The sequence below is a fragment of the Artemia franciscana genome, chromosome 8 (genome assembly GCF_032884065.1).
Source record: "Artemia franciscana chromosome 8, ASM3288406v1, whole genome shotgun sequence".
Lineage (NCBI taxonomy): Eukaryota > Metazoa > Arthropoda > Branchiopoda > Anostraca > Artemiidae > Artemia > Artemia franciscana.
Genome location: NC_088870.1, coordinates 35,063,487 through 35,091,272, shown reverse-complemented (window position 1 = coordinate 35,091,272; position 27,786 = coordinate 35,063,487). Strand labels below are relative to the sequence as shown.

The following is a 27,786-nucleotide window of genomic DNA, read 5'->3' as shown; positions in this document are numbered from 1 at the left end:
ACAAAGTATTTTTATACAGGTGCATAGGTATTTAACTCCAAGAGTTACTAAATGAATTTCCAAAATATTTTTAACGAAATTGTTAAACTTAGCCCGTCCTATATGTCAGTTATCTATACATTTTAAATTTAGGATTATTTTTAAGATCAAACTCAATTCAAATTTAAAACAAAATTATATTATTTTAGCTAGTTTTGTGGGCATATATTGCGTAATCTAAGAATCAATAATTTTTGTTCGTTTCAAGTTTCTACGTCGTTCTTTAATTTTATACAAAAAGAAAAAATTAGTTTTTTGGGCATTAAATCTTACAAAAAGATCTTTTTTTTAATTTCGGCACTAAAAATAAAGAAGTCATTGTGATTCTTTGTTAAGAAATAATTCTATCTTATTTAAACGTTTCACAAAATATTGAACTCTCTCACATAACTAACGGATCCGAAGAGAATGGTGTCACGGGTGTTTTTGAGAATTTGGAAGTAAAAAATACAATTTTCCTTTAATGTATTTCTACATTTTCAAAGAGACTACAAAAGAGACTAAGAAACTAAGGGAATGTGAAAGAGGGGATTTGTGGTAGAAAACACTACTTTGCTCTGGCACAATGTCGTTTCTTGCTTAAAAATGATTTCACGGTGATTGATGAAGAGCCTAATTAGTTACTGCAGCGCATATGCCATTATCAACCGACGATTTTATGAACAAAGGTTGACCTCACAGTGACATTAACGTCAAACTATGAGAATTAATCTGCACAATGTATAGTCATTGTTAAGATAAAGAAAACCCTCTTTGGGCAAAAATTATTGTTTTGTGGTAGAAAAAACCCCTTCACTTGGGCAGTACCTATCTTGTTAATTAAAGAGGTCGTCATCTGCTGATGATCTATCAAAAAGTTTAGACTGCAACATTCATACCATTATTAGATGACGAATTACAAATAAATATATAGCCCAGTGCAGCTTTTCACGTTATGCCTTAGAACCACTTTCAAGATTGGGTGGAACTCAACCCCAGTTTAACTCAACCTCTTTTAACTCAACTGCCATTCAGCTCCCTTCCAATCACCTCAACTTCCATTAACCTGAACCAGCTAACGCCCATCCCACTCAACCCTAATTCAACTCAGTTTAGTCAACTCAGTTAAGTTGATTGAGGGTTGTGTTGTATGGGGTTTGAGCTCAATCGAGTTAAAGAGAGAGTGAGTTATCAGGGGTTGAGTTGAATGAGGGTTCAGTTACATGCACAGCTAGTGTTTTCCATTCAGAAAGTTGATTTTCATTGTTGTTCAGGAGAGAAGGGAGCTTAAATTCTTCTTTCTAGGAGTATAGACTTTGGCAATTCCAATGGCACACTGTCCATTTAAATGCTGCGCTATTTTTGAGGGGTTTCAGGTTCTATTTGCAAAATTCCTGTAATTTTTTCTCGTAATCAAGTTTTGCTATTAATTTTAATAATAGTTACAATTCCTGAATCAGCAATAAATAGTAATATTTTTTCACTAGACACGCTTTCTTTTTGCAAAACAGGTTTTTAAATTTTTGGTTACAAGGATTCGGTTAGTCTTTCCTAGGTTGCAGCTATCGCTGGAACCATGATGAAGGTGGTTCTATCAATTATCTTAAACTAAAACCTTTCCTAAGAGTTTGCTGCTGAAATATAAAAAAAAAGTGTGGCGAATATTAAGACTTGGTTTGTAGGCTACTTGACACCAAGGAAGTGTAAAGCCACTAACAAGAAAAATACAAGGCCAATAGAAGTAAAATACAGTCTTTTGCCTAACAGAGATGAGATAAGAATAGTGGATAGGATAATAGAAAGGATTCAAACAATGCTCAGTGATTATTTTAATTTTTTGACGTGAATACAATATTTAATTTATTCTAAAATATCCTATGGGTGCATCACAAAAGGGTCAAGCCTGGATTTTGGCCTCCCACTATTCCTGAAATATCAAAAATATCTCTCAAAATTATCGTTACCCCAAAAACATCCTTCTTACAGAAAAGCTTGTTGGCCTAGGCAAGTCCTTAGACTTCCATATAATTGATTGAATATGTTGTATAACGCCCTTTCCTCCCCCTCCCCAAAAATAATGAAAATTTTCTGATTATATCTATAGAATTTGTAATATTCTTCGCATTGCTTTGTATGTTTTGTATTTTTGTAAATATGTGTAACTTTTTTGGCGTTATACATTTGAGTTTTTTATTTTATTATTATTATTTTTTTTTACTTATGGTCATTATTGAAAGATTTTGATTAGTGAACTGTCACTTTTTGTCAACTTCCAAAAACAGTCTGAATTTTATTACTATCACCATTTTCTAAGAATCAATTCTAGTGCCAAATTCCACTAACAAGAAGACAAGAGCATAAAACCCCTAAAATAGCCTTCAGTTAGTATTTTTGTCATATTGATTCGTCAGTTTTTGCATTTTTTTAAAGAGTTTGCAAATCAAAGCTTGTTTTTCTTTCTTTTTACTACTGATAGCGATTATAGAAATATTTAGATTGACGAATTTCCACTTTTTGTCACCTTTCTCAAAAAAAGGGGGAAATTATTCGTTTTTTTTTAGTATCTTTTCCTTTCTAAGAACCTTTCCAAATATGAAATTCCTATTGCGAGAAGCAGTGGGACAAGAAGGATAGAGATACTCGAGAGCCATTACCTACGAATAGGGTGTCGATTTGTTGTTTCATTTGCTGGATCTTTTTAGCAGAGATACGTAGCGGCCTTGCTTCTATGGGTATAGATCCGTGGGCCTCGTATTACCTAGCAAGGCAGCAGCAAGCAAAGTAGCAATTTTTGTATGTAGATTATAACCAGGCAAGAATAATTCCGAGAACTTTATTTGCAACCGAGTGTGGATGGGATTTCCTTATTTGGCTCTTTAATATACCAAATTTTTGCTATTATTTTTATAATTTTGTGCACGATATCAGGCAAAGAGGTCAATGGGGAAAGAGAAGTAGGGAGGAATATCCTAGATTTTCTAGGAATCTAGAAAATCTAGATTTTCTAAGAAATCTAGGAATATCGTAGATTTTCAAAATAGCTGTTAAGTATTTTCAAATAATTCGTGGTAACGAACTGTAGTAAAGAGTGACCCGACTCAATAGTAACCAGAACTCTGAAAAAATAATTCAGGTACTAATTGATACACTAAAAGAACTGGATTTCAAGCTGATTTTAAATATATTAGTTTTATTAATTTTAATCTTACTCATCAAAAGTTACGAACCTGAGAAAATCCGCCTTATTTTGGAAAAAAGGTAGAAACAAATATTCCAGGACCACTTGGTCGATACGATTACCCCGGGGAAAAACAAAACAAATAAACACGCATCCGCGATTCTTGCAAAAAATATCAAATTCCACATTTTGCAGATAAGAGCCTCAAACTTCTACAGTAGGTTTCTCTGATACGCTGAATCTGATGGTGTGATTTTCGTTAAGATTCTATGACTTAGAGGGGTGTTTCACCCTATTTTCTAAAATAAGGCAAATATTCTCAGGCTCGTAACTTTTGATGGGTAAGACAAAACTTGATAAAACTTATATATTTAAAATCAGCATTAAAATGCGATTCTTTTGATGTATCTATCAAAATTCAGTTTTTTAGTTTTGATTACTGTTGAACCGGGTCGCTCCTTACTACAGCTCGTTACCACGAACTGTTTGATCAAATCAAGCAACGAAAAGCCTTATGGATGCTATATACTTTTGTATGGGGTGTTTGTAGAGTCATTTGTAGTCATATGAAATTCAACGCCTCAATTTCAAAACTATCGATAACAGACTTTCATAAAATTATTCTTCTTTCAACATTCCTTCCTCAAAAACACTGGTTAGTGGCAGAATTCTTACAATAGGGTTTTTAGGGTATCATAGCGCAAGTCTCCCAGGAACACGAATCCTAGCAGACGGTCCTGTGTTGGTATTCTGAAACTTACCTGGTTCTTTGTTGCATAAAAATTCATATTTAGTATTTTTATTCTCACTTATTTCGAAGATGCAATACGCCACTTTTTAGAATTCTAATTTTAACTACTTTTTTTTCAGAAAAAAAGTTGTGCTTAATATTGGAAAGGCTTGTGGAATTCTGAAATTTGATGATATAGTAGACCAAGTTGTTGAGCCAGACATTCAAAACGGCAACTTCAATGAGGCTATAACGCTGCTAAAAGAAAGTGGAAAATATGCCGAAATTGTACAACTGTAAGTTCTTTTAACTCCCAGGGGTCTTACGAAGCTCTGGAGCTAACTTCATTTTGGGATCCCCCTAATATCGTCTAGCATGCCCTCATTCTTCCGAACTTGTGGATTAGTACCATGATTTATTTAATTGATTTTGTGATCGAAGTAAGACCTTTATTTAAAGTTGAGGCCAGCAAACTAAGATGCATTAATGGTCCGTTCATACCACGCTGTAAAGCCTTTCACGCTTGACAAACATAAGACTATGTTAGGTCACGTAGCGCTGTGGAGCCAATTCTGTCTGCACCGTAGATAGTTCCAAGTAGACCCAAGCTTCACGCAGAATTTTAAATTGTGTAATTTTGTTTTACGTTTTATAAAAGTCCATATAGTAGCACGAAGCGGAATTCCTAGATGATTATTTAGCGAATTTATAACTGAATGAATTCACTTTTCCTAAAGAGCCTTGCACGCTTAATCAGCACTTGAATTTCCATCTCTATTCGACATTAAATAAAAAAAAATAATTTTTTTTAGCTGAAAGTAAGGAGCGACATTAAGACTTAAAACGAACAGAAATTACTCCGTATATGAAATGGGTTGTCCCCTCTGCAATCCCTCGCTCTTCACGCTAAAGCTTTTAATTGTTTTAAAAGATAGAATTGTGGCAAAGAGTCAAACTTTAGCGTACAGAGCGAGGGATTGCGGAGGGGACAACCCATTTCATATACGGAGTAATTTCTGTTCGTTTTAAGTTTTAATGTCGCTCCTTACTTTCAGCTAAAAAAAAATAGTTTTTTTTTTATTTAATTTCTGAACGTTTTTGAATTAATGCATGTTTGGTTTTGGCTCTCCGCACATAAATTATTAAAATGAAATTTGTATATTAAATCTTTTTTTTTGGCAAAACGGCTTTCTCTTAGTTTCAATCAGACGATTTTGAGAAATAAGGGGTGGAGAAGGAGGTCTAGTTGCCCTCCAATTTTTCGGTTACTTAAAAATGCAACTAGAACTTTTAATTTTTAACGAATGTTTTTATTAGTACAAAATATACGTAACTTAAGAATTAACTTACGTAACAAACTTTCATAATCTTATATTTTTATTATGTATACGAGGGGGTTTGTACCCTCGTTAATACCTCGCTCTTTACACTAAATCGTAAGTTTTGTCCCAATTCTTTAAGAATGACCACTGAATCAGAAAGGCCGTAGAATAAATAGTTGAAATTACTAAAAATACTTTAGCAAAAAGAGCGAGGTATTTATTCTCCTAAATACCTCGCTCTTTATGCTAAAGTATTTTTATAACCCCTCATATGCGTAATAATCTCTGTTCGTTTTAAGTTTCAATGCTACTCCTTCCTTTCATTTGAAAAAAAAAACGCTTTCATGTTTATTTTTCATTGTTTCCTTATAGTAATGCTAGAAAATCCTGCGCCCTTTTCATTGAATTTTACTTCCCCCATGACAGATTCCTCCAAGGAAAGATCCTCCAACATAGCCCCCTCCCCTCAGCCGCACCCCCAAACAAAATAAAATATTCCTGAAAACGTCTGTACACTTCCCAATAACCATTACTATATGTAAACACTGATCAAAGTTTGTGACATGCAGCTCCTTCCCCAGGGATTGTGGGGGAGTAAGTCATCCCCAAAGACATAGTCTTTATGATTTTCGACTATTTTGAACAAAATGGCTATCTCAAAATTTTGATTCGTTGACTTTGGGAAAAAAATGAGCGTGGGAGGGGGCCTAGACGCCCTCCAGTTTCTTGGTCACTTAAAAAGGGCACTATAACTTTTCATTTCCGTTAGAATGAGCCCTCTTGCGACATTCTAGGACCACTTGGTCGATACGATGACCCCTGGAAAAAAAAAATTGTCTTCTGGCAAAAAATAAAAATTCCACATTTTTGTAGATAGGAGCTTGAAACTTCTACAGTAGGGTTCTCTGATACGCTGAATCCGATGGTGTCATTTTCGTTAAGATTCTATGACTTTTAGGGGGTGTTTCACCCTATTTTATTAAATAAGGCAAATTTTCTCAGGCTCGTAACTTTTGATGGGTAAGACTAAACTTGATGAATCTTATATATTTAAAATCAGCATTAAAATGAGATTCTTTTGATGTAGCTATTGATATCAAAATTCAATTTTTAGAGTTTTGGTCACTATTGAGCCAGGTCGCTCCTTACTACAGTTTGTTACCACGAACTGTTTGATAACTATTAAAGGATATTATAGTGAACAAATTATTAATTATTACTTATTATAAAATCACTTATACTAAATAATTATATTTATACTAAAAGTATATTTATGATTGTTATGATTTTAGATGATGATTGTGATGGTTTTATGGATTTTTGCGCTAACCCAGTATGAAACTACTTGTTTAAATATCACATTTTATAGTTAACATAAGCAACTTAATAAATTAACATAGACAGTTACTCAAGATAATTTATGTTGTCATTTTAATTTTAAATGTCTGTCTTTTGCTTTAGTTTGAAGAAAGTGCGTTTAATATAATTTTTGATCTTTTAGTGCCATATTTAGTGTGAATCTAAATTTGACAGAGGCCTCAACCCCTCTCATCTCTTCGTTATTTACAAATACTTTGAGGGAAAGGACTTCACCCAGGTGTGTTTATATTTCAATATAATTTTATTAAATATGGACGATTCGAACCTCCTTTAAACTTCATTTCAACTTTGCATTACAATAAACCCATACATAATAAATAATCTTTTACCGTCAAATCCTGTAGTCTTCACAGTAAGGTCTGAGACAATCTTGGCTTTTTTTACGGAGCGTTTGTTTTCGCCAAAACGCTTTACATTACGCTCCTCACATTAGCTTCTAATTGACTACTCCCCCCACCCACACCACCCCATATCCACACAAGTATAGAGTAAGAATACAATTTATTTTTCAATGTTTAGGGGGGAGATGCAAATTTGTCGATTTTTTAATTATTTTCAAGCAAAATAACAAAGGCAATTCAAGAAACGGTCTAGTTTTTTTTTCCGTTTAATATAATTTCTTAGCAGGTTGTGTAGTTCGTCGAATGACGAAATTGACATCCTAAAATAATTGAAACCCTTTTCTTCGTCGCTCCTTGAATTAGGAAGCATATTGTAGAAGGTCCCAGCTTCCTCTCTCCTCTTATTAATTCGATGAACACAAATAAGTCTATTTCTTTGCTTCCTTTTCAATCGATGGTGAAATAAGGTCAATGCAAAAAGTTATTCATTATTCATACTATGCACAAAACTATGAATGAAATAAACTCTTTTCGCACCGATAAAAAAAGGTCGGTAAAAGAAAACACTCGGTAAAAAACGCCAAGTGTATCTCGAACATAAAAATAGACAATCAGCCTCTGACATCTATATTGTACGCTTAGTCGGTGTACGCTCCTCAAGAAGATTAAATAAAAAAAAAAACAAGTTTTTTTAAATGAAAGTAAGGAGCGACATTAAAACTTAAAACGAACAGAAATTACTCCGTATATGAAAGGGGCTTTTCCTCCTCGACACCCCGCTCCTTACGCTAAGTTTTTTATTGTTTTAAAAAGTAGAGTTGCGAGAAAGAATCAAACTTTAGCGCAAGGAGCGGGGTGTCGAGGAGGAAAAGCCCCTTTCATATACGGAGTAATTTCTGTTCGTTTTAAGTTTTAATGTCGCTCCTTACTTTCATTTAAAAAAACTTGTTTTTTTTTATTTAATTTCTGAAAGTTTTTGAATTAATGCATGTCTGATTTTGGCTCTCCGTACATAAATTACTAAAATGAAATTTGCATATTAATTCTTTTTTTGGCTAAATGGCGATTTTGAGAAATAAGGGGTGGGGTAGGAGGTCTAGTTGCCCTCCAATTTTTCGGTTACTCAAAAAGGCAACCAGATCTTTTAATTTTTAACGAACGTTTTTATTAGTAAAAAAAAAAAACGTAACTTAAGAATTAACTTACGTAACAAACGTACATAACTTACGTTACGTTTTATCCCAATTCATTAAGAATGACCCCTGAATCAGAAAGGCCGTAGAATAAATAGTTGAAATTATTTAAAATTTTTTTAGCATAAAGAGCGAAGTATTTATCTCCTCCTAAATACCTCGCTCTTTATGCTAAAGTATTTTTAGAACCCTTCATATGCGTAATAATCTCTGTTCGTTTTAAGTTTTAATGCTTCTCCTTACTTTGAATTGAAAAAACTTTTTCATGTTTATATTTTCATTGTTTTTTTTATAGTAATGCTAGAAAGTCCTGCGCCCTTTTCATTGAATTTCTCTTCCCCCATGAAATACTCCTCCAAGGAAAGATCCTCCCATATAGCCCCCTCCCCTGAACCCCACACCCAAACCAAAAAAATCCCCCTGATAACGTCGGTACACTTCCCAGTAACCATTACTGTATGTAAACATTGGTCAAAGTTTGTAACTTGCAGCCCCTCCCCCAGGGACTGTGGGGGGTAAGTCATCCCCAAAGACATAGTTATTATGGTTTTCGACTATGTGGAACAAAATGGCTATCTCAAAATTTTGATCCGTTGACTTTGGGAAAAAAATGAGCGTGGGAGGGGGCCTAGGTGCCCTCCAATTTTTTTGGTCACTTAAAAAGGGCACTAGAACTTTTCATTTCCGTTAGAATGAGCCCTCTTGCAACACTCTAGGATCACTTGGTCGACACGATGACCCCTGGGAAAAAAAAAACAAACAAAAAAACAAATAAACACGCACCCGTGATTTGTCTTCTGGCATAAAATACGAAATTCCACATTTTTGTAGATTGGACCTTGGAATTTTTTCTAAAGGGTTCTCTGATACGCTGAATGCGATGGTGTAATTTTCGTTAAGATCCTATGACTTTTAGGGGGTGTTACCCCCTATTTTCCAAAATAAGGCAAATTTTCTCAGGCTCGTAACTTTTGATGACAAAGACTAAATTTGATGAAATTTATATATTTAAAATCAGCATAAAAATCCGATTCTTTTGATATATCTTTGAGTATCGAAATTCCGTTTTTTAGAGTTTCGTTTACTATTGAGCCGGGTCGCTCCTTACTACAGTTCGTTACCACGAACTGTTTGATAGAAGATCAGAAGTTAATCTGAAGAAATTCTCATTGAAATGTCTAAAATATCGGCATAAAACTATCTTTTTGAAAACTTGGAAAGAATTGTTTGTTTTTTTTCGTGACTTCAAATATACAAATCTCATTAGTTTAAAATTACCCATCAAAGGCTACGAGCCTACCAAAATTGGACGAATTAGAAAAAGAGTTACCTCGCTTAAAAATATTGACACTGATGGAAACAGAACCATCTGACACTGGCTATCAGAAATGCTCCTTGCAAAATTTTCAAGCATCTGTCTACAAATTAATCAAGTTTTGGGTCGGTCGGGTGTGTTTGTTTATTTGTTGTTTTTTTTTCTTGTTTTCTTTTTCTTCTGTTATTAGCCAGTGATTGGAGGATATCGAAGAAAGGGTAATTCTAGCAGAAACTTAAAATTCTATCGCCATTTTTTACGTAACAAAAGGTATAGCACCAAAGAAATGTGATCTTTTCTTCCATTTTCTAACAAAAAAGAGTGTTGGCCCAAACAATGCCAAAATTATGTGAAGTTGACATTACGAGAAAGCCAATCAATTTGTAAAGCCTTCAGTGGCCTTCAAAGCTTCATATTTACCTTCGAAACTTCAGAGGCCATGATATGGCACGATGGCACATTTGCCTCTAGAACCTTATAAAGAGGACAATGGTGTATCTAGGATTTTGTTTGAAGGGGGAGGGGTATTTTCGGCCATTCGATGCACTTTTTTGCACATCAAACGCACGAAATTGTATTTTTGTTATGATTTTTGCTATAATTCCAGTAAGCAATTCTTTTTATGTGTCTTGCTTTCTCTTTTCCGACTCAACTCTACGCTTGGAGATGCTAAGGGTAATTTCTGTGGTAAATTTTCCCAAGGATTGAATTGTCTAGAGGATGCCTCAGTGGTTGGAAGATTTTTTTTTCGTGGTAGTGGAACCTGATTTTCTTACATTATTTATAAAACGATAAGAAAGCAAATAAAAAAGTAATTTTTCGACTGAAAGTAAGGAACAACATTAAATTATATATATAAGGGGTTTCACCTCCTCAACACCTTGCTCTTTATGCTAAGGTATGAATTTTGTCCCTATTTTCTAAGAACGACTCCTGAAACACAAGGTTCGGTTAACTAGAACAACAAGAAGCTTTTTTAAAAGTAGTAAAATCTTTAGCATGAAGAGCGAGGTGTTGAGGAAGGGGCAAACCCCTCAAATATATAATTATTTCTGTTCTTCTGAAGTTTTAATGTTGCTACTTGCTTCCAGCTGAAAAAACTTGTTCTTCTGTTTAATGATAGGCCGCACAACAAACCTGCCTAAGTAAAAAACAATGTGAGAAAAATGTATTACTTCTGTTTTTTGGTTATGCCAGAGCACTTCGTATGGAAGGAATTGTCGTAAAAACTTTGAAGGCGCTCATATGATTGGAAGCCCTTAAGGCAAGGGGTGTAATTTATGTCCTAGTGGGATATAAGCTCTTTATAGAAAGGGTCATTAGATTGGAAATTGAGAGTTATAGTGCATTTTTGAATAGTCAAAACTAATGGGAGGGCAACCAGTCAACCCCCTGCTGTTGCCCGTCATTTCCCAAAGCATGTCCAATAAAATTTTTAGATAATTATATTGATAATCATATTTGAAAGATCCTTTAATTGTGTCTTTGGGGATCGCAATCCCGTGACGGCTCTCAGGGCAAGGGCTATAAGTTATACTAGTTGCCTATTGTTAACATTTAAGATTTTCATTGAATGGGTGTTCGTATAACTTCAAATGCGGGTCATTCAATTGGATATCAGAAGCCCCAGTGTCCTTTTTACCCTTTTTAAGAGTCAAAAGGGATAGGAGGGTAAGTAGCCTCCCCCCGCGCATATCCTTTTCACCTAGTATATCCGATGGAAATTTTTGATAGACATTTTGTCCAAACGAGTCTAAAGATCATATAAAAAGGCATCTGGAGTTAAAATACCCCCTTAAAACCTGGGAGCAAAGGTTGCAAGTTATGCTCTGAAGACATACCAGGTTTTTATAGAACGGGTGGTTGTATAAACTTTGGAGAGGGCTCTTCTCCTTTGAAAAGATTGAAAATTATATGTTATAGTGCTCTTTTTAAAAGTCAAAAGGGACGACAACAAGCGCCTCTCCTTCTTCTAACGACCATTATTTTCCAAAACAAATATACAATCAAAATTTTGAGATGTCTGTTTTCTTCAGCATTGTTTTAACATCCTGTAATGATTCTTTGGGGACCTCAATTTCCTCGCAGTCCCCAGAACAAGGTATGTAAGTTAGGCACTTCGTTCACTGTTTACATATAGTAAATGTTATTGATAAAGGTATGGCTGTTAAACATTTACTTTCCAAAAAGACAAAGGTGTTCATGTGAGCCTTTCAGAGAAGGTTGAGTATTGAAATAAATCAAGAGACGTTATATGTACACGTGCTGTCAAAAGAGTGTAACTCAGGAATGACTGAGCATATTCATTTGGAACTTTCAGGAAATGATAAGGGAGATGAACAATTGACCAAAAGTGGTATTTGTACGCTGCTACTACTGCTACAACTACCACAACTACTACTGCTTCCACTAGTACGGCTACATCCGCAGTACTAAATTCAAAATATCGGAGGAAAATTTGAACTAAACACTATGTGTATGCACATTGTCAAAAGAGCGTATCATAGCCAGCGCAATAGCGCTACCTAAGAAAAGAGCGATATGGGCATAATGTATTATTCATTTTTTCTTTCCGCTTTTTAAACCAGGGAACTTCGTATAGAAAGGATTGTCTTAGAAAATAAAATGTACTATTGCTAAAGAATTAGTAAATAGTACATTTTGCCCACATAACGCTTCGCTTAGGCAGTGCAATTACGCTGCTTGAGGTCTTTGGACTATTATTTGAAAAAATGGCTATCTCAAGATTTCAGTCAGATGCATTTCGTGTATGTAAAAGGCTATCTCAAGATTGGAGTCAGATGCATTTCGGGAAAAAACGACCTGTGTGGGGGAGGGTGGGGGGAAGGAGCTTCACTCCAACTATTTTGACTCTTAAAAAGGCACTAGAACATATGATTACCAATTGAATGAGCCCCCTCCGAGGTTTATACGACCAACCTTTCTATAAAAACCTTATATACCCCAGGGTATAAATTAGAACCTTTTTCCCGAGTGCTCTGGAGGGGGGGGGGGTCATCCTTCAGTATATAATTTCTAGACCTTTCAACTACGGTGAAAAAAGATGGATATCTCATAACACATTAAGTCCAAATCGCTCTTTACCTAGGCAGTGCTATTGCACTGCCTAGATCTAATTTACCCTACAAATTTTAAATATAATACTGTGGTTGTAGCAGTAGTAGTGGTGGTTGTTGTAGCAGTAGTAGTAGCGTAGTTCACACAACCACCCGTTCGATAAAAACCTTGTATGTTTTCAGAGCATAACTTACAACCTTTGCTACCAGGGTTTGAGGGAGTATTTTAACCCCGAAGGCCTTTTTATATGATCTTTAGACCATTTTGGACAAAATGTCTATCAAGAATTTCCATCGGCTGCATTAGGTGAAAAGAACATGCGAGGGGGGGGGGGCTAGTTACCCTCCTATCCCTTTTGACTCTTAAAAAGGATAAAAATGACACTAGGACTTCTGATAACCAGTTGAATGAGCCACATTTGAAGTTTATGCGAACACCCTTTCAATGGAAAGCTGAGATGTTAACAATAGGCAACTAGTATAACTTATAGCCCTTGCCCTGAGAGCCGTGGCGGGGTTACGATCACCAGAGACATAATTAATGGATCTTTCAAATATGATTATTTCAAAATTTTGATTGTATGTATTTGGGGAAATGATGGAGGAGGGGGAGCTGGTTACCCTCCAATCACTTTTGACTATTAGAAAAGGCAATAGAATTCCTGATAACCAGGCCAATGAACCATTAATTGAAGAAAAGTAATATTTGTACGCTACTACTGCTTTAACAACAACAACCACTACTACTGCTACAACCACAGTATTTAATTTAAAATTTGGAGGGGAAATTTGAACTAAATCAAAAGACCCAATGCGCATTCACATAATCAATAAAGCGTATAATAAGCAGTGCAATAGAACTACCTAAATAAAGAGCAATTTGGATATAATGTATTATTTCATTTTGTCTTTGAAACCAGGGCACTTTGTATAGAATGAATTGTCGTAGAAACTTCGAAAGGGGCTTATTCGATTGAAAAATGAAAGAGCTAGTGTCCTTTTTAATAATTAAAAGTGATTGAAAAGCATCTAGCCCCCCAACCCCACTCCAAACACCCATTATTCCCCCCAAACATATCCTATCAAGATTTTGAGATATCCATCTTTTTTCAGCGTAGTTAAAAGGTCTAGGAATTTTATACTGAAGGATGATATCCCTCCCCCCTCAAAAAAAGCCCTCAGGGCAAAGGTTCTAAGTTATACCCTGGGGTATTTAAGCTTTTTATAGAAATGTTGGTTGTATAAACCTCGGAGGGGGCTCATTCAATTGGTAATCAGATGTTCTAGTGCCCTTTTAAGAGTCAAAGTAGTTGGAGTGAAGCTCCTAAGCCACACAACGTTTTTCCCCGAAATGCATCTGACTGCAATCTTGAGATAGCCAATTACATACACGAAATAAATCTGACTAAAATCTTGAGAGAGTCATTTTTCAAATAATAGTCCAAAGATCTCAAGCAGCGTAATTGCCCTGCCTAAGCAAAGAGTTATGTGGGCAAAATGTACTATTTAGTAACAGTACATTTTATTTTCTAAGACGATCCCTTCTATACGAAGTTCCCTGGTTTAGAAAACGAAAATAAAAAATAAATAATACATTATGCCCACATCGCTATTTTCTTAGGCAGCGCTATTGCGCTGGCTATGATACGCTCTTTTGACAATGTGAATGCACATAGTGTAGTTTGATTTAGTTCAAATTTCCCTTCAATATTTTGAATTTAGTACTGCGGATGTAGCAGTAGTAGTGGAAGCAGTAGTAGTTGTGGCAGTTGTACTACTAGTAGTAGTAACGTACAAATATTACTTTTGTCAATTGATCATCTCCCTTATCATTTATTGAAAGTTCCAAATTAATATATGTGTTTTGATTTGGTTAAATACTCTTCTCAACCCTCTCTGAAAGACTCCCCTGAATGCCCTTTGGCTTTTTGGAAAGACAAGGTCAAACATGTGTACCCTTCTTAATAGCACATACTATATAAACAGTGAATTACCTAACTTGCAGCCTTTTTTCTAGGGGATGTGAGGGGCTTGACGGTGCAACCACCGTCTTTACTAATAATACTACCTAGGAAGTAAAGCTATCCACTTGATCGATCTTCTCGTTACCCAACATCACCTCTTCATCTTCACTTATTCCCAGTCTCAGTAATTTAGTCTTCTTAACATTAATTTTCAAACATGTTCTTGCAACCTGGAATCTCAAAACCTCCGAAATTTCATTTATTTTGCTAACGTTTTCATCTAGACGCTCAAATGATCAGCATAATCCATGTCCATGAGAGTTTTACTTCCGCATTTGGCTCCTTTGGTGGGACTCTAAAGAAATAATAAAATAATCAGACATATCCCTGTTAGAAAGGACAAATATTGTTCTCTGATTGACAAAGTACTTCCCAAAAGTTTAAGGATATATCTAAATGTCCCATATTTTAAAATTTCATTTGCGAACCGTATGAGAAAATTATCAAAGACTCATTACATCTGTAAAAATTTCTTTTACAGTTGAATATTCAGAGTTAAAATATGAAATATAAAAATATTTCTTCCAATATAAAAAATTTAGTTAATTCTTCCCTGTTAGTTGTTGTTACAAACCTCGATTAGACTTTGGCCTGTTTAATTTATTTTCCGTAATTAAAACAGCATCTTAATCTTTTAACTTTGCACGAATCACAAACTAATCACCAATCATAAGAAAACAATAACAGATCGTAGAATACATCAAGCTAATCTAACAAATTAAACAACGAAAACAAAAGAAAAAGATGAGAAAGAAAAAACGTGCGAATGTAGGAGGCGCATGCAAAAGGTCAAGAATGCTAATAAAAACAAAACTAGTATTGTACAAAAAAAGGAAAAAAAAGAACGCTGCACATCTCAAATTATTTCTAAATACAGCATTCTTCATTTTGCAATTATACATCAAGGCGTGGCGCGTGGTTTAAAGGAGAATAAAAACTTTACTTACAGTCAATAATTTATCGATTTAATTGTTAATATAAGAAAGGAAAATTTTTAAATAAAAGAAAGAAAGATAATAGCAAACTAGAGTTAGAATTCATCCACCACTATACGATTAGTAACAAATCGACTACGAACCACGCACCAGCGTCCTCCTTACAAACTTGTACACGCTAGTCAAAAGACTGTGTAAGCTATTGTACCCCATCTTCAAATCTTGTTATTGTAGATCATTTTAAACATAAAGTGATGTTTAGGGATTAAAATTCATCAATTTCTTTTCCTCACCTTCTCACTTTTCAAAGCTTTCTTGTAATTCTTTAAAAATCAGACAGCATAACATCTATTTACTCAAAAACGACACGTTTGCTTAAAATTCAAAAAATGTGTATTGTTAGATCGTTTACAAACTAAAACACATTTTCAAGCTCTAGAGAAGCTTTTCAACTGAAAAATATCTGACAAACATAAAAAGAATAGACAGCAACCAACGTACCAACTTTTTCAGTGCAATATCATAGATATAAAAAATTCAATGATAATATTTCCTTCCCTCCCCATTTCTTTATACTATTGAAGCATTAAATCCTTTAATAAAAATATTGGAAGCAACGCCGACTGTATGGATAAAAAAAAAAAAAAAAATGTCGAATCGCTCTTTCCAAAGCTAGTCGGTCATTCTTTAAAAATTAAGGGAGGAGCACAGCTCCTAACTAACTCCTATATTACTATAGAAAATTTCGACGAATTCCCCTATAGAATATCCCCTATAAAATAGAGGAAATACATAATTATACAAGCACTTTTGATAAAATACATGGTCAAAATCTAAAGATTTTAAATTAAAATAAATTTGCAAGAAAATATTCAAGTGCTCGCAGGGGAAGAGGGCACGCCATTCCCCTAAAATATCAGATTTTTACTGGAAGCAACGTCTACTATATGGATTTTAAAAAAAATTTCGACGAATTCCCCTTTCCAAAGCTAGTCGGTCATTCCTTAAAAACTAAGAAAACAGCTCCTAAATAACTCCTATATTACTATAGAAAATACATAATTATACAAGCACTTTTGATAAAATACATGGTCAAAATTTCAAGATAAAGATTTTAAACTAAAACAAATTTGCAAGAAGATATTTAGGTGCTCGCAGGGGAGGAGGGCACGTCATTCTCCTAAAATATCAGATTTTTACAATACCTTTTTGCATAATGATATACTTTGCCCATTTTTAGTACTAGCCTATTAAGAGGTTTGAAGGGGCAAAAGTCCACTCTTATTCTGTTCGTTTTAAGTTGTGATTTAAATATTACTTTCATTTTTTCTTTTTTTAGGTTTCATTCATTCATAGTAATCTCTGCTAGTTTTTGGCTTGATTATTCGTTTTAATTTCATTGCAGTTCAGATTTCAATTATTCATTGTCATTTCCATTAGGGCCCGGCCGATATGGATTTTTAGTGTCCGATACTGATACCAATATATCGGTATCGTACCGATACTATACCGATATGATTTTCCGATAAATTGCCCTTCGGAAAAAAAAATTGATAAAGACTTTCAACTGAAATATGTTTTCAAGAAAATATTGAAGTGCTCGTAGGGGATGAGGGCACGTCGTTCTGCAAAAAATATGAGATTTTTAGAATATTTTTTTTGTATCATAATATAATATTTTGCAGTAGTCTATTCAGGGGCTTCATGGGGCAACCGCCTACTCTTATTCTGTTTGTTTTAAGTTGTGATTTGAATATTAATTTCAATTTTTGTTTGTTTTAGGTTTCATTCATAGTAACAGCTATCCGTTTCTAGTTTGGCTTATTTCATGAATATTCCTACTAATTTAAGGCTTCAATATCGATTTTTACTTCCCGTTATTTTTGTTTTTTGGGGGGGGGGAGGATTTTTCTTAAACTATTCATACCAGTTTCTTGCATTGTGATTCTTAAATATACTTATTGAAGTAGATTTTATTCAACTTTTTATAGGTCACCACACCATGGGCTTCAAATGCGTTTCACATCCTGGATGGTTTCTTGCAGTCGCTTCCATATTATTTATACATTTTCATTTTTCCCATGAACAAATTTCAGTATCTGGTCTTATTTGGACTGGTCAGTATATGGACCGTATCCATTCATGACGGGCTATACAAGTAAGTTATTCCTAAATTGGGAAAGATGGAGTGTTTAGAACCCTTTGATTAAGCGGCGTTTACATGCATGTCTAGCTAGAATTCAATTCCTAGATGTATTGACAGCGGTAGCTTCAAAGGCAATATGTTACAAAATAAAAATTTAACAGGGCAGAAAATCCGAAAAATATCTGTTCGGTTTTAGCCATTATCAACAACTGTTGTTTTTGTTTGTAAAGCCATTTCAAATATGGCAAAAACAAATTGACTGTCAATATTGGCAATGTGAAATTTTGAACCAATAAGAAGAACACAAAGCCTGACTGGTATTTCCGTACGAAACTTTATGCTAGTACAGGCTTCTGAGTCACGACACTTTTTACAATGTTGTTTGTAAAATGTCGAGTCTCCTTTTCTATGAAGTTTCAATTGTGACTGATATTGACAGTGACAATGTTGACATATTGACTCTCTTGACAACGTTGTTGAGTCTCGTTGACAAAAATGACACTGTTGACATGTTTATGCTCTTGACAACTTTCTTGGCTCTCTTGACAAGAATGACTATATTGAATGTCTTTTTTTTTTCTCTAGTTTCTATTGTGAGTAATCGAAAATGTATTATATCCTGTCTAAAAGCTTTTGGCTAAATCAACTACATGATTATTACAGAAGACTTTCTATCAATTGAAACTATAATGCCACTAGCGAAAAATAAGAAAGTGGCAGATATTTCGGACCGATATTCGATATTCGGACCGATATTCGATATTCGGACCGATACTCAACTGCAAAGTAGGAGCCTGATTATTCGCAAAGAAATTGCCAATCGTTATAAGCAAACGCAGCAGTCTTCTGACAGAAAACCCGTGTTTGTTATGATCAAGTGCATAAACATTATATTTTCCAGGGTACCAGACTTTTTAAAGCCAGTCATTAACGGATCAGCACATCATACAGATCACCAAAAGTACTTTCGTGTCAGCTACGGCCAATATTTCACACTATGGGACAAAATTGGTGGAACTTTTAAGAATCCAGATGGTTTTCAAGGAGAAAAAAAGAATAAATGTCGATACCTTTGTAATCCTGTTTTTGTGAGAGGTTTAATATTCTTTTTTCACGGGAAACCTGTAATACAAGTTATTAATCTAAGCGTAATATTGACGTCAAGTATCTTAAAAACATTAACACAGACGACGATACAGACAATAAAATTATATGTATTTGATTTAGGGTTATAAAACAACATTTGATGTACAATTAGAAACTACTACTACTGATAACACACTGCAGTAACAAGCTGCCATTGGCCAACACAGCTATGAATACTCATACTCCATCCCATTTTCTTTAAAGCCTCCCACTTCAGACCCTCCCAAGAAGTACCAGTTTCCCTTAAATCTTTCCTTGTGACATCCTCCCCCCCCATTCATGAACGATCTGCTTTTAGTTTGGCCCTAGATGGTGGGCAGACAAGGAAGATCTTTGGCAACCTGTCATCTGTCATCAGCACGTGTCCAAGCCATCTCAACCTTTCTCTCATTATAGCCCTAGAAAGCGGGATTGAACCACAAATTCTCCTTCCCCGCTTACGTAAGTGCCTGACAGCATCTATCCCGATCCTGTCAAATTTTATGGTGAAGAAGGAATGAAGAATGAATGTTCTACTTCAAGTTGACATGGCAAAGCTCATGTTCTCGTCAATTGAATAAAAAGATTGAAAAAAACACGGTCGTAACCACACAAAGTACTCTCATACCGTACACTCTTAAGCTTAATATTCAGGCAAAACAATCGTGCTAAAAAGTTTATTGCCAGTAACACTAAAGAGGATTAGAGAGAAAAAAATATGGAATAAAAAATAAAGAGAGGAAAAGCTATTCCGCACTACCTGCTTGCATCGTACCACTTTACAAATGAGGGCATGAAAGCTTTTCTATACCTGCCATGGGTAGACACGACGGCGCAAAAAAAAAACAAAAAAAAGACAAGGCTTCTCTTCTTATATTTGAGAGGATTTCACTAAAAGCTGAAAACTTCTTATGATGCAAAGATTGGCATTCTCATCATTTTTGTCTCATTTATATCAAAAAGTTACACATTACTGAAATCAACAATCTATTGACGGGCATTTTTCCAATTCTTTCAACTATTTCTGAAAGCACCACTGCAGAATCTTATAAATCTAGGACCAACTGGTCACATTCCAGAAAACTGTAAATAATCGAGATTATAGATTCAATCAAATAGGGCACATGATAAACTTACCGAGGACCTAATTGCAAATTTAACAAAATGAACCAACCACGGCATTCCTTTCTCTTCTAACCAAAATCATTGGAAGAGTTACAAAATCTCCAAATCCCGTTGGTGTTGAAACTGTCACCGGTCTTAGTCGCTTAAAACGGGGGAAACAGAGCTGCCTACAATCAATGTTTGCCAGTCTTAAGTATAGCTGCCACCGAGAAATTAATTTGAAGATTTGTGTGTTACGTGTGCCGAACTTGCTACAACAAATATGACTCTTGAAATACTTCTCGAATCCACTTCAACATTCATGCATCGTCTTGAAACACCACTTTCGACCTACTAGAATCTGCGCTCTCTAACAAGCCACACTTATCTTTATGAATATTTGCATCTAATGAATAAACTTATTTCGTAAGGGAACCTAAAAAGCCAACTATATACCAAGTTACAAGGGCATCATCAGGACCTTTAAGGCTTGTGGGATTGTAAAGACTGCTATCATTTATGATCATACTAGTGGGGGATTGTTCTCCCTACCCCTCATAGAGACATGCTAGCTAGAATTTGTAAAGTTTACATTAATAACATCCCTCCCTCCCAAATTATCTCCATTTACCTCTAAAACCCAATCTTCTATTTACCAAAGGGTCACGAAAAGAGTCATTTGCCTTAAATTTTAATTTTTTTTTTAATGCTTAATTGAGCAGGTTCTATTCCTTTTTTCCCAGCCAATTAAAATGTTCATTCATTCTTGAGCGCAGTATAAACTCTCCATTAAAAACACAAAATTTTATTTTTTTCGAAATTCCACAATATAGCACCTTCCTCCAAAAGCCTAGTGCAGCAAACCTTTCCAGAAAAGCTTGAACCGAAAAATTCAACTAGACATTCGATTGCTAGAGGCAAAAAGTATTTTATTTATTTATCAATACCAAATACGGTAAGCTTTCAAGCTTGTCGCACTAAACATAATAAAAAGAAGTTACGACAATACTGACGACATAATATACACATACAAATCTATGAAAATAACAACTACAACAAACGTTGAAAAATAATACTATAAATGATTTAAAAATGATTTACTGTGAATATTTGTTTCTGCTAGTTTTGTATTAAATCTATTTATGTCATCTGTTAGAAATGTTTGAGGTGAAAGGTCACTCCATGGCTTCCAAACCCAGCTGTAAAATGAATGTTGGCCTATTTTCCTTTTTGAAAGTGAGGGGTACAATTTATGTGGGTGATAACGGGTCCTGTTAGTGTCATTAAATGTGAAGAACTGTATTGTAGTGTTTATTCGTAGCAACGAACTGCAGGTAAGGAGCAACTCGGCTCAATAATAACCAAAACTCTACCTTCCCCAGATTTCTCCAGGTAACCATTTAGAGCTGGTTCAACTGTGGTTGAGCTCAAAGAGTCACACCACTGACCCCCGTCACCAACCAAATAATTGGCTACACTATGCTTCGATTTTTTCCCAGGAGTGATCGTATAGAAATAATGGTCCTAGAAGATCGGGAGGGGTGCATTTGAACGGAAATTAAAAGTTCTAGTTCCCTTTTTAAGTGACCAAAAAGATTGGAGGAATAAAAGATTTTTACATAAAGTTGTCTGATCAAAATTTTGAGAAAGCCATTCTGTTCAATATAGTTGAAAGTCCCCCCCCCACAGTCCATGGGGAGAGGCCTATGGATTATTAATTTTGCCCGTGGCCTACGTATAGTATTTATTATAGGGAAGTATACAGACTTTTCTTTTTGTCGGAGGGAGGTGCTTAGGGTGGATTTCTGTAGGAAAAGTCTTCCCTTGGGAAGATGTTACGCTAGGGGATTTGCCAGAATTACTGTACGAAATTCTTTTTTATCGTCTTATATTCTCTTAGCCAAATTTTACATGTGGAGATGTTCCGGGACAATTATCCGGGGGCTATTTTGCACGTGTTTTGGTTTTTGGGAAATAAAGTCCACGGAAGGGGGCATTTCGGGAGTGATCCAGGAACCGACTAGAGATTAAAGTCTTGTTCAAATAAAAGTATACTAAGGAGAATTTTTCAGTCCGAATCGTCCGCAAGCAATTTTACGGGGAGGAGGGATTTTCAGCGAGGATAGAACTGTCTGGAGGGAATTTGACGGGGGGGGGGTGTACTTTACGTTAGATGAAGTTTCCAAAAAGACGTTTTCCAAGAGGGAGGGGGATATATTTCATGGACGGTGGGCGAGGTTTGCCGGCATTATTTTAAACATGATCAGAAAATAAAAAAAAAACAAGTTTTTAAAATAAAAGTAAGGAGCAACACTAAAACTCAAAACGAATAGAAATTATTCCATATATGAAGGGTTATTCCCTTTCCAATACCTTGCTCTTTACGCAAAAGTTTGACTGTTCGTCCCAATTTTTTAAGAACGGCGGCTGAAACACGGGGGCCATTTAACTAGAATAAGAAGCTTTTTTAAAAGTACTAACAGCTTTAGCGTAAAGAGCAAGGTATTGGGGAGGGGGCAACCCTTCAAATACAGAATAAATCTACCAAAATTATTATACAAATTCTCTTTTTAATTTCACATGAAGGGTGAGTCAAGTTCGAACCTGCATTGGTTAAAAAACGCTCAGAAATTAAATTGAAAAAAAAAACAAATACGTTTTTTTTTTTTTACTGAAAGTAAGGAGCGACATTAAAGCTTAAAACGGACAGAAATTATTCTGTATATGAAAGGGGCTATCCCCTTCTCCATGCCTCGCTCTTTATGCTAAAGTTTGACTCTTTGTCACAACTCTTATTTTTGAAACAATAAAAAACTTTAGCGTAAAGAACAAGGCGTTGAGGAGGGGCAGCCCCTTTCATATACGGAATAATTTATGTTTGTTTTAATGTCGCTTCTTACTTTCAGTTAAAAAACTTGTTTGTTTTTTTTGTAGAATTCTTTAATTATTTCATTCCCTAGAAAATTTAGAATAACTGGAGAATTTAGGATAACTAACGTTATTTTATTTTTTTATTGGCTACTATTATACAAGTTATAGCACAAATGTGATATACTGGAGAATCTGATTGATGTTAAGCACCGTTAAGATAGTGAACATATTCTTGGATGGAGACCGAAAGTCTCCTTGCCGTAAAACTAAGTTCAACATTATTGAACTTAAAGTGAATACAGTCCATCAAAATTAGCGAAATATTTAAATCTTATAAGCGTGCGATAAAAGAAACACGGAAGATTCTAATCATAAATCATTCCATTTATTAATACTGTCTTATTAAGAATTTGTTGTCGTCAATAACATAAACGTTATTGTGATATACATTCGGTATACATTCGGTAAATACAAATGCTGTATGTAATGACCTTTCTCTGCAAAAATAAGCTATAGGATTATTCAACTTATTATTTATTTGCATTCTTAAACGTATCTCCGACGAAACGTTTCAATATTTCCATCTGATATTAAAAATTATATCAGACAAAGAAAGAATGTCGTTATTTTATGTGATTTAGTTGCCTCATTCTATAAATAAGTAATCTGCAATAGCCATTCTGAAGCTGATCTCAAGATCATTATTATTATTTAAGAATTAACGACGCTTCTTGACTACTATGGTCCCTGCGTCGGCCCTGCAGTACATTCCTGCAGCGTGATTCGATCTCTGAGTCCCATATTACCAAGCTAAGGTCAAATCCACTGCGCCACCACAGGACATTTCAAGATTATCAAGTCTTGATAATCTTCTCAGCCAAAGTGTAAAGGTGGTACTGACTAGAATGAAGCAGAGATTTAGATCCAATGTCTGAACGACACTATAAGAGGTATAAATGTCCCGGTAACAGGTGGCTGGACATTTATTTGTTGCTATTAATTGCGGAATACATCCGGGGAAGTTGGGGCTCGCCAGATAAGTCATCCTTTTGACACTGAGATGCACGCGAAGAGGCGCAAGAAAAGAACTATGAAACTTGCTAATAAGTAGAAAGTCAGTTATTCAAAAAGAAGGTTCTAAAAAAATGAATCACAAAAAGTACACACAATTATTTCACGTTTTTGCAGCGTCTTCTTCCTCCACGTAGCCTTTAATGAGTGGCAGCCCTGTCCCCACTTTCAACTGGTATTTTTCATACTGGTCACCAAAAAAGGCAAGAAGGGTAATTTCTTCTTCATAAACTCGACTTTTGAAAAACATCCACGAAGCCATTGTATATAATATTAAACAAGCTGGATTACAAAGTATTATCTAAAAAGTAAAAATGATTTTCATCAAAAACAATAATTCCAGCAAATGCATCCCTAAACTTAAAATATAAGCAAGACAAATGCATTATTCTTAGTTTCATTCAGAATATCAGATAATTCGACCACCACAAAACTCAAACTTTCATTATCACACGGGGCAGGTCAACTCAAACACAAACCAGCTCCACGTGTTTTAACCTCCAAACAACTGGACTTCACACAAATCCAACACTCAACTCAACAGAGCATAGCTAAACTACGATGCAATTCGGCTCTATACACAATTCAACCCTCAAAAACCCAAGTGCCATATGGCTCAGCCTACACTGAATTAAACCACCAAAAAACTCAACCCTTAAGATTTGCATTCATCTTTTCTTATTTTAATTAAACTCAGATATTGTAAATTTTGCGGCAGAGACATAATTATGAAAGACAATGATTAAGAGCAAAATGTTTCATTTTACATATTTGGAAGTAAGATAAGGAGGACTGGTAAGATATTTGTTGTATTTCTTATTATGACAGCTTTAGTTTTGATATAAATCATACGATACAACGTATTCAGCACTAAAGCCACATGAGCCAATTTTACAAAAAATACAACAAACGAAAAAAAGAAACACGCAAAAAATCTCAAAAACTCAGTTCTTAGTTTCACTTTAGTTTAACGATAAAAATCTAAGAAAGAAAATGAACGGTTTGTTTTCGAATTTAAACGACCAGTTTATTTCTCTATCTTGTTTCTACCGAAGGACGTTAAGGACTATTTTTGGCCTGAAAAAAGAAATAAAGAGGTTCAATTGATTAGGGTTAATTTGTGTAAAACGGAATTGTGAAGTGGATGAGTTTTGTAGGGTTGAAACATGCAGTTGCATGTGGCGTGGACAGAGACGGTCGCTGGAGGGGGCGGGGGCCCAAAATCCAAGATCTTCTTGAATTTCTGGCCACTTCTTATTCAAATTAAATTATTGGGCATTTTGTTATTATTTTATTAATTCAGCGTCCACGACTCTCTTTCAAATTATCTTAATTTCTGCAAACCCCTCCCTGAAAAGAAATTCTGCGTACATGACTGGGTGTGGGAACAAACAATGTTACCAGAAACCATTTTTTTTTTTTTGCAAATTAGCAGTTTATTTATGCAGTATTGTACGCTGAATCAATAAAAATAATCAGTTTTATATATTTAGGCTCAGCAGTAACTTTTTGCGTGAAACCAATTTAATCATATTTTAGAATTTGGTACACAGAACAAAACCTCCTTATACATTCAAATACACAAAAATTTTGACATGTTCAAAGACTTTTCTAAATAACTAAATTCTATTTAATTTGTGGCCTTATCTAGTTCATATCAGACTGTAAATAGCTTTGTTTCTTGCCTGCTCGGAAAATCTTGGACGAAAAAAAAATCTGATTTTGCGTGATATATTTTGATTACATTTTCAGTTTACATGAAAAGAAAAAAAACAACCTCCCTTACTTCGCAAGTAAGGCTGTAAAGATATTAGGTTTGATTAGCCAACTGTAAAGATATAAATTACATAGAAAGCGTCCTTCACAATACATGCCGAGTTAGCCCTTCATTATCAGATAAAAAAAATATTAAAAATAATCCTTCGATAAAAATAGTAATAATACATAACATAGCCAGCAGGGCTTTTACCGTAAATACATATCAAGAAGAAACAGTACCATAAGGTGCACTCAGGTTCCGACCCTTAAAGAGAGAACTATCAGATTACTTTTCCCTTTTGAAATCACCAAAAATTTTCTTTTTTTTTTCGAACGAGGACACACACAGATTCAACGATCAGTCCTAACCCTATCTAACTGCGCGGTTTTGCGTTCTTTAGCCGCAAGCCTGTTTTCTTGCTGTTCTTGTGATTCCTCGGTACGCTTTCTTTTCTTACTTTCTCTATCAGCCGCAAGTTTTTTGGTATAGACTCTTTGAGCAGCTTCCTCGGCTGTTGCCATTGTAGGTTCTTCAGTCATTTTACAATTAAACATTTTTCCGTTCACGATCTTCTTACAATTAAAAATTTGTCTTTGAACGATTTTCTTAAATACCTTTGATGACGTCATCGTCATAACAAACATGACGACAACTAACTTCATGACGACATGACGTCACTCGACAGACAAATTATATATATATATATATATATATATATATATATATATATATATATATATATATATATATATATATATATATATATATATATATATATATATATATATATATATATATATATATATATGTCATGAAAAGAGAAATCACCAATGCAACAGCACAAACACATAAAAAAAAAGACAGAAGGAGAAAAGGAAGACTGTTCTCCTAAATTATTGATTACTATAGACCAGCACTTGAATGAGGCCTTAACCCAACTCATCCATACAATCACATAGGTCAAACAGCATAGCCATACACAATCAACCATAAAGAATAATCCATGGACAGGCAGTCATGTCGTCAATAAGTATAAGTCGTCATATATATATCTATATATATAAAAATAAGTTGTCTGTCTGTGTGTCTGTCTGTCAGGTGACGTCATGTTTCTGTGTCGACTGACGTCATGAAGTTAGTTGTCGTCATTTTTGCTATGACGGTGACGTCATTAAAGATATATAAGACATATATGTTCACGTAGAAATCTATTAATGTTTAAGTTTAAAATGACTGATGAACTTACAATGGCAAAAGCCGATGAAGATGCTCAAAGAGTCTATGCCAAAAAACTTGCTGCTGATAGAGAAAGTCAGAAAAGAAAGCGTGCCGAGGAATCAAAAGAACAGCAAGGAAACAGGCTTGAGGCTGATAGAGAAAGAAAGAACAGAAAGCGTGCCGAGGAATCAAAAGAACAGCAAGGAAACAGGCTTGAGGCTGATAGAGAAAGAAAGAACAGAAAGTGTGCCGAGGAACTACCAGAGCAACCCGAAAGCAGACTTGCTGCTAAAAGAGAAAGTGAAAAAAGAAGGCGTGCCGAGGAATCACAAGAACAGCAAGAAATCAGGCTTGCTGCTGATAGAGAAAGTAAGAAAAGAAAGCGTGCCGAGGAATCACAAGAACAGCAAGAAATCAGGCTTGCTGCTGATAGAGAAAGTAAGAAAAGAAAGCGTGCCGAGGAATCAGAGCAACCTGAAAGTTATCGCCTGGCATTCAGGTAAAGCCCAGTCGATGATTATAGCTTGAGTAGATGTGTTCAAATCGGGACAATGTCTAAAATTTGTCCCTATTGCAAGGCCTTGAAATTCAATGGTGAAACAATGGGAATGTGTTGCGCCTCAGGAAAGTTAAACTTCCTCTATTGGCTGCACCACCAGAGCCATTGAAGACTTTCCTTACTGGAACTACGTCAGAATCTAAGTGTTTTTTGTCACAAATCAGAAAATACAATTCATGTTTCCAAATGACGTCGTTTGGAGCCCAAATCGAAAATCCAGATCAATTTATGTCTACTTTCAAAGTAAAAGGGCAAATTTATCATAGAGCAGGGTCCCTTCTACCATTCTCAGGCGAGAATTATAAATTTTTACAATTGTACTTCATCAGTGATAGAAATTCTGAATTGAATGCACGTTGCGAAATTTCTCCCAACGTTGAAAGGACAATCGTTTCCCAATTGCAACATCTTTTCCACGAA

General features: G+C 35.0%; 1 protein-coding gene and 1 long non-coding RNA gene across 2 annotated transcripts in view; one reads left to right on the top strand and one right to left on the bottom strand.

The window, feature by feature from the left end:
• LOC136030348 (uncharacterized) overlaps nucleotides 1-27,786 on the top strand; it is a 361,960-nt gene that overhangs the window by 330,561 nt on the left and 3,613 nt on the right. The gene's annotated exons all lie outside the window — the stretch shown is intronic.
• LOC136030347 (protein-S-isoprenylcysteine O-methyltransferase-like) overlaps nucleotides 23,864-27,786 on the bottom strand; it is a 52,339-nt gene continuing 48,416 nt past the window's right edge. The window contains exon 5 of the mRNA XM_065709264.1: nucleotides 23,864-24,131. Within this exon, the coding sequence (XP_065565336.1) occupies nucleotides 23,934-24,131 (198 nt within the window). The 3' untranslated portion in view covers nucleotides 23,864-23,933. The remainder of the gene's footprint in view (nucleotides 24,132-27,786) is intronic.